Source organism: Vanessa atalanta, chromosome 4 (genome assembly GCF_905147765.1).
Source record: "Vanessa atalanta chromosome 4, ilVanAtal1.2, whole genome shotgun sequence".
NCBI lineage: Eukaryota > Metazoa > Arthropoda > Insecta > Lepidoptera > Nymphalidae > Vanessa > Vanessa atalanta.
The window spans coordinates 8,959,393-8,973,411 of record NC_061874.1 but is presented as its reverse complement, the minus strand read 5'-3'; the positions used below and the strand labels follow the sequence as shown (position 1 = coordinate 8,973,411).

The window sequence follows — 14,019 nt, the reverse complement described above, 5'->3', positions numbered from 1 at the left end:
TTGATATATAACGTTAAATGTCTAATTGATATTCCATTTTTAAAACAAATCTAAATAGTATAACTTTTTAAATCAAACAGTTTCGTTAATATAATTTCCCTTATTTACTATTTCTCCTAAGTGAGTTTCTCAATTAGTTTTTATTTTAAAAAATTGCACTTTAATATATTCCACGTTTCAGTGGTATCTACAACGTTTCGGACTCCCACGCCTGCATTGCATAGGACTCCTACTGCCTTTTCTTTCTTAAAAGTTAGAAAGTAAGATTAATCTGGGGATAGAGTCCTTGTCTTTAGCATCCTTCGCGACGTTTACAACGATCACTAAAATTGGCACGTCATATGAAACTAATTATTATTAGTAGGCCCAAACATAAAAACGCAGTTGTACTGGTGTGAAACGAATATTCCTACTGCAAACAATTACAGAATCATTTTAAGCGTATTCTGTCATAAAAATGGTCTTTTTTACATTTCTGTCTAGCTTAAGAATCCCTTGGTTCGATTCCAATAATAAAACTTTTATATCTTATAATATAACGTTTCGTAATCACATAATAAAATGCTGCAAAAAAGCATACAGAAATTTTGGCTTCATGCTACGTACAATCGTGGTTTCACAAATATGAGTGCTGTAAATGCCTTGTATAATGCGTTGGTTAGGAGCCACTTAGAATGTAATGCGGTCATTTGGGCCCCATATGAAAGGAAATATAGTATAATGTTGGAGCGAGTACAGAATAAATTTGCTAGATAGTTGTATATGAATCATGTACCCAGCATTGTTTGTCGGAGGCATAGTAGGGTGCAATGAGCAAAGGTTAAGGAGAGAGCTAGCGCTTATGTTTATGTTTTTAAGGTATTGAGAGATGTAGTCCATAATGCTAATATATTAAGACAATTGAGTCTGTGCACCTCAGATAGATATGTGTGGCGGAGACATCGACCGTCGTTGATAGCGGTGCCCAACGGACGAACCAAGTTGCTCAAGGAGGCGCCACTGACGCTCACGTTTCGTACTGTCAACGTTATAGCCGACAGGGTGGATTTGTTTTGTTGCAGCTTGAGTGAACTCACTACTATAGCCACTTGGACTATATCACATACATATAACGTAGAGACTTATTTTAAATATTGTTAATAAACGTGCTGTAAAATTGAATTAGGACAATTATGTCCTGTAATAATATGTTTTGCATTATAAATAAATTTTATTTTATATATTTAATAAAAATATCATAGGAAAATATCTATTAATTTACCAAAAAATACAATATAATATTACGTGTCAGCTTTCTTGCTAATCGGTCAAATTGTGGGGGGCTATTAATCTTAAACAAATATATCGATCTATTTACAGACGAAGGTGTGCCCCTCTACGTAAAAATATCTAATATCTATACCGCTATCCATTTTTATGTATATCAGATAAACATAGGTATTGTAGTTTTATATAGTCTATGCTAGCTCGATCACCATCTTATTTTTCGCAGGAAATTTACATACTCTTTGATCATCTTTAACATGTTAAGAAAAATAAACTAGTAGACAAATTTGTCTTTGTATTTTTCTTCATTAGAATTGTCAAAACTCTCTTTTAGTTTGGCTCCCTTAAATGTATTTTAGCATAAAATTTTGAGTAACAAAAGGCTACATAAATAGAAATCTATATTTTTGTAACATATTTAATGTGATGTAATATGTTGCTGGCGATGTCTGGAGATCCGAAAACACAAGGTTTTCTATGCACTATATTTCCTAAAATTATAACAAATTAGTCTAAAAGGTTTTCATGTTGATACATAGTTCTACAATCCCACTGGGACCTCGCCATACCGCAATATATACTTATGTATGAAGCAACCAGATTATTTATATATTAGAAATTCGTAATATTATCAAGAACATCAAACATATTATTTTTCTATGAACTCGTGTGAGATTAATTGGATCATACTGAATAATATTTAAAAGCGTTATATTGTATTCGTTTTTTTTTATTGCTAGAATCAGATGCATTAGTTTGTCACACCAAGTGCCGTATTCCACAACGTTTATCATCCGCACGGCAACGATCTGCGAAGAATAACCCAAACGAACAAATGGTATGTTTTAAAACGACAAAAAATTATGTGATTGTATGCTAGCAACTTGTTGTGAAAATGTTTTTTTTTTTAGAAAAACGAAGGCTCAAAATTGCTAAATAAGGATTTAGTAAGGTCATATGTGGGTGAGGTTAGTCTCGTCTATTTCTTTAATACTTTGTATTTATTTTGTCGTGTTTGAAAGTCCTCAGTAATCAATTTTATTATAAAAATATTAGATTCGTCCAAAATCTGCAAATCGTGTAAGTGACGGATTGGGTGATTCACGATTATCTCGACCTGAGCGAGAAAAGCTTTATCCTGCTCAAAAGGTAAAAAGGCTTCATAATTAAGTTTAAATTGATAAGAAAATTAAAGTAAATAAAAAAGAGAATTTTACAAACAAATATTTTATAGAAATTGAAGCATTACATTTTTCTTATCATCGGTATTGTTACGTACATATATTTTTCTTGAAACTAGTGTTATTATACGAATCTTTAACATATAAATAAAAATCGATGATATTACTGATTGTCAACAAGATAATAATAAAAAGTATACTGTCTAGCTTACGAATACATTTAACATAAATTTTTTTTTTTTTTTTTATTGAAACGTAAAAATATATTAATTGTACTAATGGAAATATAATATTAAAATTAATTTTGTACAAATAACTAGGAAAAATGTACGTAATTTTTCCTATATATACATATAGTACATTTATTAACATGTTACATCTAAAATTTAATGTACATTTACAGAAAATAACATACATTTCTCGCAATTACAACCATCCATTACAGTATGGTTTATATCTTTTTGGAAATTATACAACCGCTATTTTGACTTAATACGAAGCTGAAGTAACTGATGAGCACCCTAAGGGTACAAATTCAACTTCTTATTTGGCGGTATGATACGGTTTTTAGTTTAATGTGTTTCTTTTTACCGTCGATCAAAATGATACTCGACAAAAATATATGATCGATCGATTGAAAAGAGAAATTTGATGTTGCCGATTTTGAAACAAACTTTTTTATTTGGAAATATAATACAATATTGATTTTGTTATAATTTTAACTATTTTAATTTTTTTATTATACCTAATATATTTATGTATACTACAACTTACTTTTCAACACTTCTTAAACAAGCATAAACGTAATTATACGTAAAATGTAAATTCAGATATTTTCAAATAATACAGTATATAATCATAAAGTTTAAAATATGGTCTATGGTACTCTATAATTTAGAATTATTTGTCAACAATATGTATAATTTACATAGACCCTGTTTACGTTTAAGCAGTTAATGAATATATGACGAATCAAATTGAAGTATTTTCAATTTTTCATGGCAAACAAGATGATACTGTATTGTATACTTGACGTACAATATAATTTGTCAAGCTCCGCACTTCTTTTGTATTGATATAATGGTAAAATTCTTTAAAATATAAACACTTATTTACATTACTAATGAAATATGCTATGATTGTCATTTAAAAAATAGTTTTATGATGATCTTATTTCAACAAAAAATATACGCGTCAAATTGCGAACCTTCTCATTTTGTTTTCGTCCGTTAAAACAGACAGGTCAAAACTGACGAGATTTTGATTCCATTCGGTATAAAATTAATGCGACTTAAAATATACACGTATAATGATAATTGCAATTGGAATACACATATATTACAGTTTAATTAAAACATCAAAGTCATATAAAGCCAACAATCGATTAAAATAAAAGTTCTATAGATTTTTTTTTTAATTCAAAAGTTTGATTAAGTTAAATATAGATAGGTTATATAAAAATAAAAATTGTTTTAGAATCCAGTAACATTGAATAAAAAAACCGTGAATGAGAAATTGCACGGCACGTCTACTAACAAAGTTGGAAAGCATGTTATTACTGTGCCACTCAAACAGGTATGTAACATTAAAGGTAAAAGTTGACTTTTTTGTAAAATATTACGACCATGTAAGGTTCATATATTGTTTACTAACTGCACCACGCGGTTTTACCCGCATTTAACATTGATATTTGTTCTTTGTTCTTTTCTGAACCCCTAAAAACAATTATGATATTATTTCCCACTGCTGGGCTAAGGCCTCCTCTCCCTTTATAGGAGAAGGTTTGGAGCATATTCCACCACGCTGCTCCAATGCGGCTTGATGGAATACACATGTGGCAAAATTTTGTTGAAATTAGACACATGCAAGTTTCCTCACGATGTTTTCCTTCACCGCCGAGCACGAGATGAATTATAAACACATATTAAGCACATGAAAATTCAGTGGTGATTGCCTGGTTTTGAACCCGAAATCATCGGTTAAGATGCACGCGTTCTAATCACTGGGCCATCTCGGCTCATTAACTCATATTCGCATTCGCATTTATATTATTATTTAGAATGAATTTATTGTCAAAAATTTATATTTCTTTTACAGAAGTCCATATCAAAATCAAACAACCAAAACAAACTGATAAATCTCCCCGACCAGGTAAAAAATCAACGGAAGTTAAACATTTCTACCAGATATTTATTGTATCCCCTAAATGGTTATAAAAGTCTATCTGCTTACTCGTGTATATTCGCTGAAATAATTCAACGAAAACGTTCCTTCTCAGCTAGCGATTCGTATTTGTATGTGTACTCTATTTTATATCTCTTACTAGCAACCCGCCCCAGCTTCGCACGGGTGCAATGATGATACTAAATATACTACAGAATGTCTTATAACGTTCATAACTTTTTTGTCATTAGACAATACAAACCGCTATGTCCCTGGATTTTAAATCTGTAATATCTTCAAAAATATTCAATTTCACGCTGCAAAGGGCCATATTGATCTATATTAAATGCACAATGTAATTAAGGTATTTAGTTGATTAATGCTGTATTGCTTTCTTGTTTTTATCTTGTTTTTGTCTGTATTGTTTTTATTTCTTGTAAAAACTAAGTAAATAAAAAATGGTTATTGTCGATTATCCCTAAGAGAATATGTTATCCATATTTATAATATTATAAATGCGAAAGTAACTCTGTGTCTGTCTGTCTGTCTCGCTTTCACGCCAAAACTACTGGACCGATTTAGATGATATTTGGTACACAAATAGTCTAGAGCCTGAGAATGGACATAGGCTTTTTATTTGGAAAAAAGTGCTGTAAAGGGTTGAAAAGGAAGGGGGATGAAAGGTTGTTAGTTGTTGAAAGTATTGTCTTTCTTAGAACTAGAAGCATAACACTTATATTTTAGGCTTATAAACTAACATATCATGACACCCACTAAGGAGGGAATTTTGGAAAATCTACGCCTATAGGGGTGTAATAGGGGTTGAACGTTTCCATGGAAATCCGTGATTTTTTAAGTTAGAAACGTGAAACTTTATTTTTTGAGTTACTGATCAAAAATGAATAGATACGTATTTAAGCGTTTCTAGATAATCTACCACGAAGGGGGTTACATAAGGGTTGAAAGTTTTTATGTGCTCAGTCATTTTTTACGTTAAAAACATGAAACTTTATTATTGAATACTGATTAAAAATGAATAAATACTTATTTAAGTGATTTTTGATATTCTACCAATAAGGGTTGAAACTTTTTATGGTAAACGTCATTTTTTTAAGTTAAAAATATGAAACTTTATTATTGGGATACTGATTTAAAATGATTAAATACGTACTTAAGTTTTTCTAGATATTCTACCTCTAAGGGCTTAAGGTAAGTCTGGAAGTCCGTCATTTTTGACGTTAGAAGCATGAAACTTTATTTATAGGCTACTAATTAAAAAATGAGTAGATATTGATTGAGTGTTTCTTGATATTCTATCTCCGAGGGGGTGAAATAATAGATGTAAGTTTTTATGGAAGTCCGTCATTTTTTAAATTCAAAACATGAAACTATTGTTTTGGGACACTAATTAAACATAAGTAGATACGTATTTAAGCCTTTCTTGATATTTTACGCCTACAGGGAAAAAGTAGGGGTTGACATTTCGCATACAGGTTAGGGGCCATTCATTTATTACGTAAGACGATTTAAGGGGGAGGGGCGTCGACCATGTCTTATGTTTTCCTACAAGGGGGTGGTTTCTCCTTTAGATATTATGGGGGGGGGTTAAAAAACTAGCGAAAATAGTCTGGAAGTTCGACATTTTGAAGTTAGAAACATGAAATTTTATTTTCTTTATTCTATTAATGAGTAGATGTAATTTACATTGGGATCAGAGTAATATATGTGATGTTGTCCAATATTTATTATTTATTTATTTATTCTATGCGTGCGAAGACGCGGGTAACAGCTAGTTTCTTATATACACAATATACAGTGCAAATTATGTAACAAACTGTACTAAAACAAAAATAAAACGTATTTTTCGTAGTCTGTTTGTTTGTGTGTATCAATATAGTGTTGTATAAGTATTCCTATTCTTAATAAAATGAATGACTGATATACAGAAAACTCCCTAAACCGATGAATATAACAGGATGAAATTTTGCGAAGACATTTTTAAGGAACGTAAGAGAGCACTAGAGATGAATTTTCCAAAATTCGTCCCCTAAGAAGGTTTAATGGGATGAATTTTATATATAAATTCGTAATTTTTCATGTTGGAAATATATATATACGAAAATGAAATTGGAAATTGAAAGTATGGAGTCCGTCATTTGTTGAAAGTTAAAAATATGGAAATCTGTGTTAAGTCTTTTGTTTATAAGTTAGAGACACCTAAAACAGCGTTTTTGAAAATATATCACTTAAGAGGGGGATATTAGATACTGTTTCTGAATAATAATAAAAAAATCATATCACATTGAATTTATTTTGTTAAAATAACAGGACACTATAAAGAAATACGAAGATTTAGAAATAAAACAAGATTTTTCTGATACAAGCCCCTTGTGCAATGAAATAGAAGACGTTTTCGTGGAGTACGAAGGGGGTAAAAGTATTTAACATATTTGCAATCCTTAAATCGTTTATGGTAAAGTCCTCGTGACCGATTGACAATGTCCAAGTGAAACTAGGCAACATGATACATGACATATTAAATCAAACTGATGTGTAAGAAGTACTTTTTATCGCCCCCCCTCCCTATTACTCACAAAATCCGATGGGTCAGAATCTAAGACGTCCCGAGAAGGTTTAGACACAAGATGATCGAGTATCAATAGACAACTAAAAAAAATTTTCTATTTATTATTTTTTTTAGATTCTGTCGCTTCGAAAAATGATAAAATATTAAAACTTACAAATATATGGCAAAAGAAAATTACAAAATTCGAAGGAATGAAAAATGAATTTAATGATCGAAAGGTATCCACAAAATTAACTACATTAGTTAACTGTTTGATCACTAAAAGGTAACAATATTATGAAACAAAATTTATATTATTTATTATATTTTTATACAGACATTCGTAGAAAAGATCCTTTTTTTCAAGATACATAATACATACGTTTAAATAGTGTAATTAACATATCACATAATAATTTCGATGTATTAATTACTTATTAAAAGAATTAAATTAAAAACAAAAAATCAATTATGAGTCTTCTTGTAAGTAATTCTATAAAATTTTGACAATCAATCATTTTAATCAGTTGGCAAGTATACGGCTCTCATACGTTATCCCAGCAGGAGTTTAATCACATCAAAAATTAAAAAATAAACCTTCACGCCGATTGTAGATATTCTGCGTATTGAAAACGAATATCGCAATCATAATTTTTGAAGATCTTCTTATTATTATCACATATTACATCTTCTTAATGTAGGGTTTTAGCTTAATATTTATTTCTCGAATGAAATAGCTCGCATATTAATTATTTATAAAAATTATTATCAACAACTGCTGTTATATTTCTGTGTTCGGCGTTACTTATTTACTGTATTATATACTTTTCAACCCAACAATGCGTAAATATAAAAAACAAACTTGGTAAACAACCTTGGTGGACAAAAGTTGGTGGTGGTGTTGTTGATCAACAGGTGTTAGGCATACAATATTCGGTTCTGTGGCTAAAGAATAACAGACAGGCAGAATGACATACATAGCCACTTTCGCATTTACTCGTCTAATATAAGTATAGACTAAAATCTTGCTAAAATAATGTTTTAAAAATATTTTCTGATTCTTAATAATAAAACTTTTTGTCTCTTGTGAAATAATATAAAATTAAGGAATTGAACTGCCGTAGTTGTCAGCGTTGGGTCAAAGCGCAAATTTACCGTCTACGGGTGACTTAAATGTTATAAAGGAAACCAACATGACTCCAAGTCAACTGCTTAAGATGTGGGCTGAGACAAAATGTCAAAAAATTGGTAAATACACCGAAATATCCTTTGCACTAACACACTAAAAGTTCTGATACGAGAACTATAATTACAATTTATCACCAATTGGTATTCCATGACAAAATATAATGATTTTAAGTAAGAAATACTCACTTGTTGTTGTACGGGATAGGAATGGTATGGTAAACACAACACTCACTTCCACACACTACTATCCCAGCGGCCTATTTATCCTTTGATTTAATAAAAATTTTATTTTATTTTTAATAAAATGAGAAATTAAATATTGGACTAGGATTAAATTACGAAATACAGTGTAAACTCCATGTAACGTCAATCGATTTAACGATAAACTCCATAAAGCGTCAAAATCACTCGACTTTGGTTGTTTCAGCTTGTCTTCTATTCACTCTCAATAACGACATTAAATAATAAAAAGTTATTTTTTATTTGCCAAAATTAGTAAAAACAAACAGACGTGTACGTTCTTTTGTCGCTTTATTATACTAGTGACGTATTATTTAGTGACGTTATATAGCGTTTACACTGTATTATGAAGTACATATCTATTTTTTTTAATATGTTACAAGCCAAAGACGTAATGTCTTATACTTTTTAAAGAATTTAATGTGTGATTTCTTAATAATATTAAAATTAATTTTAAATAACAACTACATATATATTTTTATTAAATTATCAATATCACAGAAGTTAAAGAAGATACTAAGGACGCTGTAACAATAGATCTAAAGAGGTTACGCGATATGCCTGCAAAGTTAGTAGCTACATGCGAACACGCTTTGGAGGCCAGAAAAAATCTAATAGAATGGCTTGAAAATTTAAAAAATTGTGACAAGGTATTAAATGTATTACTTTATTAAAAATATTTTGTTTATTTTTGGCTATTTTCATTAGAAATACTTTATTTTAAACTTTAGTAACATCTTAAAATCTAATCTATTTCTTTACTTAAAAGATATAATTCATATTTTATATAACAATAGCGCGTGATGTGATGACTTCTTATGGGAGGGTAAACCGTTTCGTTACGTAACGCGTTATGGCGCCACTCTGACTGGCTTCCCTTACACATACGGCAGCGGTAGGCAGGGTCCTCATCTCTCACTTTAATCCATAGCGCTATTATATTTGTAAATTCGTATTTCGGACAATGTAAGTTATCACTTCTGTCGGACATCCCCAGGCGTATCTGTTTTTTTTGTGGTAATTAAGTACAAGACGGTTGGCAAATGGTCAGAGGAATAGGTAGTCTAAAAAAGATTTAATAGTAATGAACTATACATACTACTTTTATTCGAAACATAAAAATGTATTTAGATTTAAAATGCAAATTTATTACTTGTTTCTCCAACTTACAAGCGTTTAAATCTTTTATATTCTGATTAAAGAATAAAATAACTACTACCTACCTACTTTGACATTCCTAAAATTATGTAAACCAAAATAATTTAGCAAAGTAAATGGTATATTTTTATTTCAGGGATGTCCAAAGAGTACTCTTGGAAAAAAGATAAATGAGTTCATTGCAGAAAACGATATGTTAAGTAGTTCTTTGAAAAATCAAGAGAATGAATTTCTCAAGGAAATTAGTGATTTCATAAGGTAATGCTCATTTATAAAACGACGTATCGTCCTTTTTTAGCTTGAGATATTATGCTTTATTTTATTATTTGCAGAACTTGTTGGAATGAGGCAGTATCCGTACAGCTACGCAACGAAGGTCTGATTTATGAATTGTCAGAGTTAAATGCCTTGAATGCAAATCTTAAAAAACAAATTACCAATTTTGAGCACCAGAAAACATACATAAACAAAGCAAAAGCTGAGGTACTTATAACAGTCAGATCCTATATCATTAGAGCTAACTGTAAAACTGATATGATAGTGTCTAATTAATTGATTAAGTCTAAGTCAATTGATTTAAGCAAGTAACCCTGTATAGAACATTTTTTACATTTTCAAGCTAAATTATAAAAACGAAATAAATTATATGCAACTTAAGAATTTTATGACAGGGCTTAGAAACAGAACTAAAACAGGAAAAAATGAAAAGAATGTGCATGAAAGACAGGTTGTCTCGCGCGGAGGGACAAATAAAGATCGGCGAAGAACGGGCGACACTTCTGGAATCCGCTCTCAATGAAGCGCAGGCGCAGACTCGAAGCTTGGAACGCACGAATCAACAGCTACATGAAAAGGTACATCAATTTATCTTATGACGTAGAATAGAACTGAGAATTCTATCAGCTGATTGATTGACCGTCTAATCAAACTGACAAAAGATACTAGCAAACTTAATCTATGCTGGTTTCATTCATACGATTGCGGACATAACAATTATCATCTCTACCCATGCATTGGAATTTCTTACAAGAAGTTATTTCTAACAAATGAGAGAAATTTCTAATAATTGATTTTTTTTTAAATACTTTATTGTACAAAATATAATAACATTATAGTAACAGATTTATATAATAGAATTTCTCATTGTGTAAAACTAGGGACTAGCATGCTATTTCTTCGAGGAAACTTTTGTTTCATGGCAGAATAACTGTATATACCAAAATAAAAGATATACCTATAATTTAATATTTATAAATTATTTAATTTCAATTAAGAGAACATTGACAAAATAGTTTTGTGCATTATATTATAAATTGTTATACTACATATGAGAACTATTTAATATTTAGAATCATCAGTTACAACAAGAGTTTAACACAGAATTGGACAAGTTAAATGAATGTATGAAACAAAATACGATTCACTTAGAAGAAATAGTTCTCGCTAAAGAAAAGTTGCAAGAAGAGTAAGTTTGATTACTTATGTGAATTCATTAGAAAGTACTATGTATAGTTTACTTTTTATGTCTAAGATATTCATGAAGTAGTAAAATTGTCTTTATCTGAATATCATATTATCTTTCAAAAGTTTATTTATAATAAAACATCGTATTTCTCAATATTCTCTATCAGAAAAGAAGAACTGAAAAACAAACTTGAAGAATTATCTAAGCATTATAACGAATCCATGTCAAATATGAAAGAGGAAATAAATAAAAATATCGTTAATCTGGTTAACGTTGAAAAAAAATACAACGACGAAATTGAAATCAAAAAGCATTTGCAAACAACAATTGAATCTCAATGTGCCCATTTAGTTGAATCGGAATTACGTAATAAAGAGATGTTGCAAAAGTTGCAAGAAAAAGACTCTGCATTGGGTAAGAATATAAATTTATTTCATATAATAAATAATATTACAAATATTTTCATTCACAACGTCCATTATTATTATAGAAATCAATCATTTTTGCTATTTACGGACTTGTGAGAATATACCGATAAGGAAATGACACTTTTGGATTTTTAGATGATTGATGACTTTTTGATGTAATTAAGTATTAATTAATTGTAACTTTTAGGTGAACTTGTCATTTATAAAAGTAAATTTGAACAAGTCCAACAGACATTGGATGAAACAAAAATCGAAATGGAAAAATGTAAAAAACGTTTGACAGAATACATGGAAACCATTCAGGAATTAGAGGTCGAATACTAATACATTTTTGTGCTGTAATTTGAATTTCACTTTACTTTGTGTTTATGTTTGATATTACAGCAAAATTTGAAAAAGTCCTATGATTTAGAAAACAAATTAAGTGAAGAAATTCATAACAAAACGGAGTACATAAAAGAACTGGAAATCAAGCAACAACTTTTGGTTGAACAATCACATGAAAAGTATAATTCTACATTAATTTACGAATTTTGCAAAAAATCTAAATACCTTTTATATAATTTTAATTTCTTATATTTCAATTTAATAAAATAATAATACTTCTTGTTTCACAGTGAATCCAAAATGGAAATGTACGAAGATCAATTACTTACATTAAAAAAACATATTACTAAGTTAAAAGAACATTTTGGCGAATTTGAAAATTTAAACAATCTTCATGAAATGGTATATTATAAATATTCATTACGTATCATAAAAAAAAAACAGTTTGTCTTAAATTTTAGGGTTAAAAACTAAAAAACCCTTAATTTCTAACCTCGAAGAAAACTCGGCTCAACTTTATCAAAAATCGCAACTAAGTGTATTATCATGTCAACAGTCCTCATAGTCATTTAAGGTTCTCTGGCTCCTAAGTCGTGATCTCTAAAGTAAAAGACTCCAGTCAAATAAATATAAATTAAATCAACCATCATTATATTATCATGTCTAATATTAGTACGAAAAACGATGGCTCCTCCATCTCCGTGTTGCAGTCTCTCATACGTGTTGCAGAACAGTTGTAGGTTACATGATACTATTCGGAATATGCGTGAATACATACATAGCACTTAATATTAAAATTGATTATATTTGTATTTTTTTTTAATGATTTAAAAATACTGTCTGTACAATAAATGAGGCCTTTAAATTATAGGAAAAAGACTTACTTTTAGCAGTGTTTAAAATACTTTAGGTCCAAGTCCCTTAATAATAAAACTAAAGCTTTTTAAGGACCAAAATCTGAAAAAAAAATAAAATACATTTATTTTCTCAATTTTTTTTTATTTTTATTATTAAGGGACTTGGACCTAAAGTATTTTAAACACTGCTTAAAATATTCGTGTTATTTTTTAGATAAATAAAGAAAATGCTACATTCAATGATACGAAACGCCAAAATAATGAACTGCTTCAAGAAATAGAAAAGAATAAAAATATTTTGAAACAATTAACAGATTCTATAGCTGAACAAGACGAACATATTAAGCAAAAAGGAAATTTATTGCAAATACTTTCTGAAAAACAAGACGAACAAGCAGATATTTCACAATTAAATGCACAAATTTTTGAAAAAAACGCCGAAATTGAAGTACTTTTGAATAGTTTAGAATCCAGAAAAGAACAGATCGATCAATTAGAAAAAATAGTTCTTACTTTAGAAGACCGAAACCGCAAGGCCTGTATTCAAAAGCGAAGAGATCACGATAAAATTTGCGCACTTGAGAAAAAGGTTTTCGAACACGAATATTGTTTAAAGCATCAAATCAAAAATGTACCATCTAACGATTTCGATAATATTATTAAAATACTTGAAGATGAATTAGGAAGTCAACTTACACCAACAATTGAATCGCCAATAATTAACACAGATCATAATTATTTTAATCTTATCAATCATAATGAAAATAATATAGCTGACCGTGGTGAATATAAAGATTACGACAAAAAAAAATCATTTACACAAATAGAAAAAGATAAAGCAGCAACAAAATATGTGAGGGTTACCTGCGAAAATAAAAACATCAATTCTAATAATAATGATGATAAACACAATGCCGAAAATCTTGCACGGAAACAGGCAATAACAAATATCGATGCTCAGAAATGGATACCAAGTGCTGATAGCAAAAGTACTTTTATTCCTATGTCGCATTTCAATAATGACACATTTTTATGCATTAAAGAAAAAAAACCGCTTCTACTTTCGAAAGAGAAATTAAAAAAAATACATTTTATTGAATTGAATCAGGCTCGTGACCAAAAAATATATAAAATGTTTAAAAATTCTAGTCACCAGTTGTAGTAAACATATTTTGTACTT

At 29.5% G+C, this 14,019-nt stretch overlaps 1 protein-coding gene across 1 annotated transcript; it reads left to right on the top strand.

Moving 5' to 3' along the window:
- Positions 1-1,606: 1,606 nt before the first annotated feature.
- Positions 1,607-14,001, top strand: LOC125077994 (restin homolog). Its single transcript, XM_047690128.1, has 17 exons — positions 1,607-1,736; positions 2,007-2,104; positions 2,178-2,234; positions 2,323-2,415; positions 3,924-4,022; positions 4,545-4,598; positions 8,301-8,424; positions 9,106-9,254; positions 9,899-10,020; positions 10,095-10,245; positions 10,434-10,616; positions 11,112-11,227; positions 11,394-11,641; positions 11,843-11,967; positions 12,040-12,161; positions 12,273-12,384; positions 13,054-14,001. Exons 1-17 carry the CDS (start codon positions 1,700-1,702, stop codon positions 13,999-14,001), a joined length of 2,838 nt encoding a protein of 945 aa, XP_047546084.1. The 5' UTR covers positions 1,607-1,699.
- Positions 14,002-14,019: the final 18 nt, after the last annotated feature.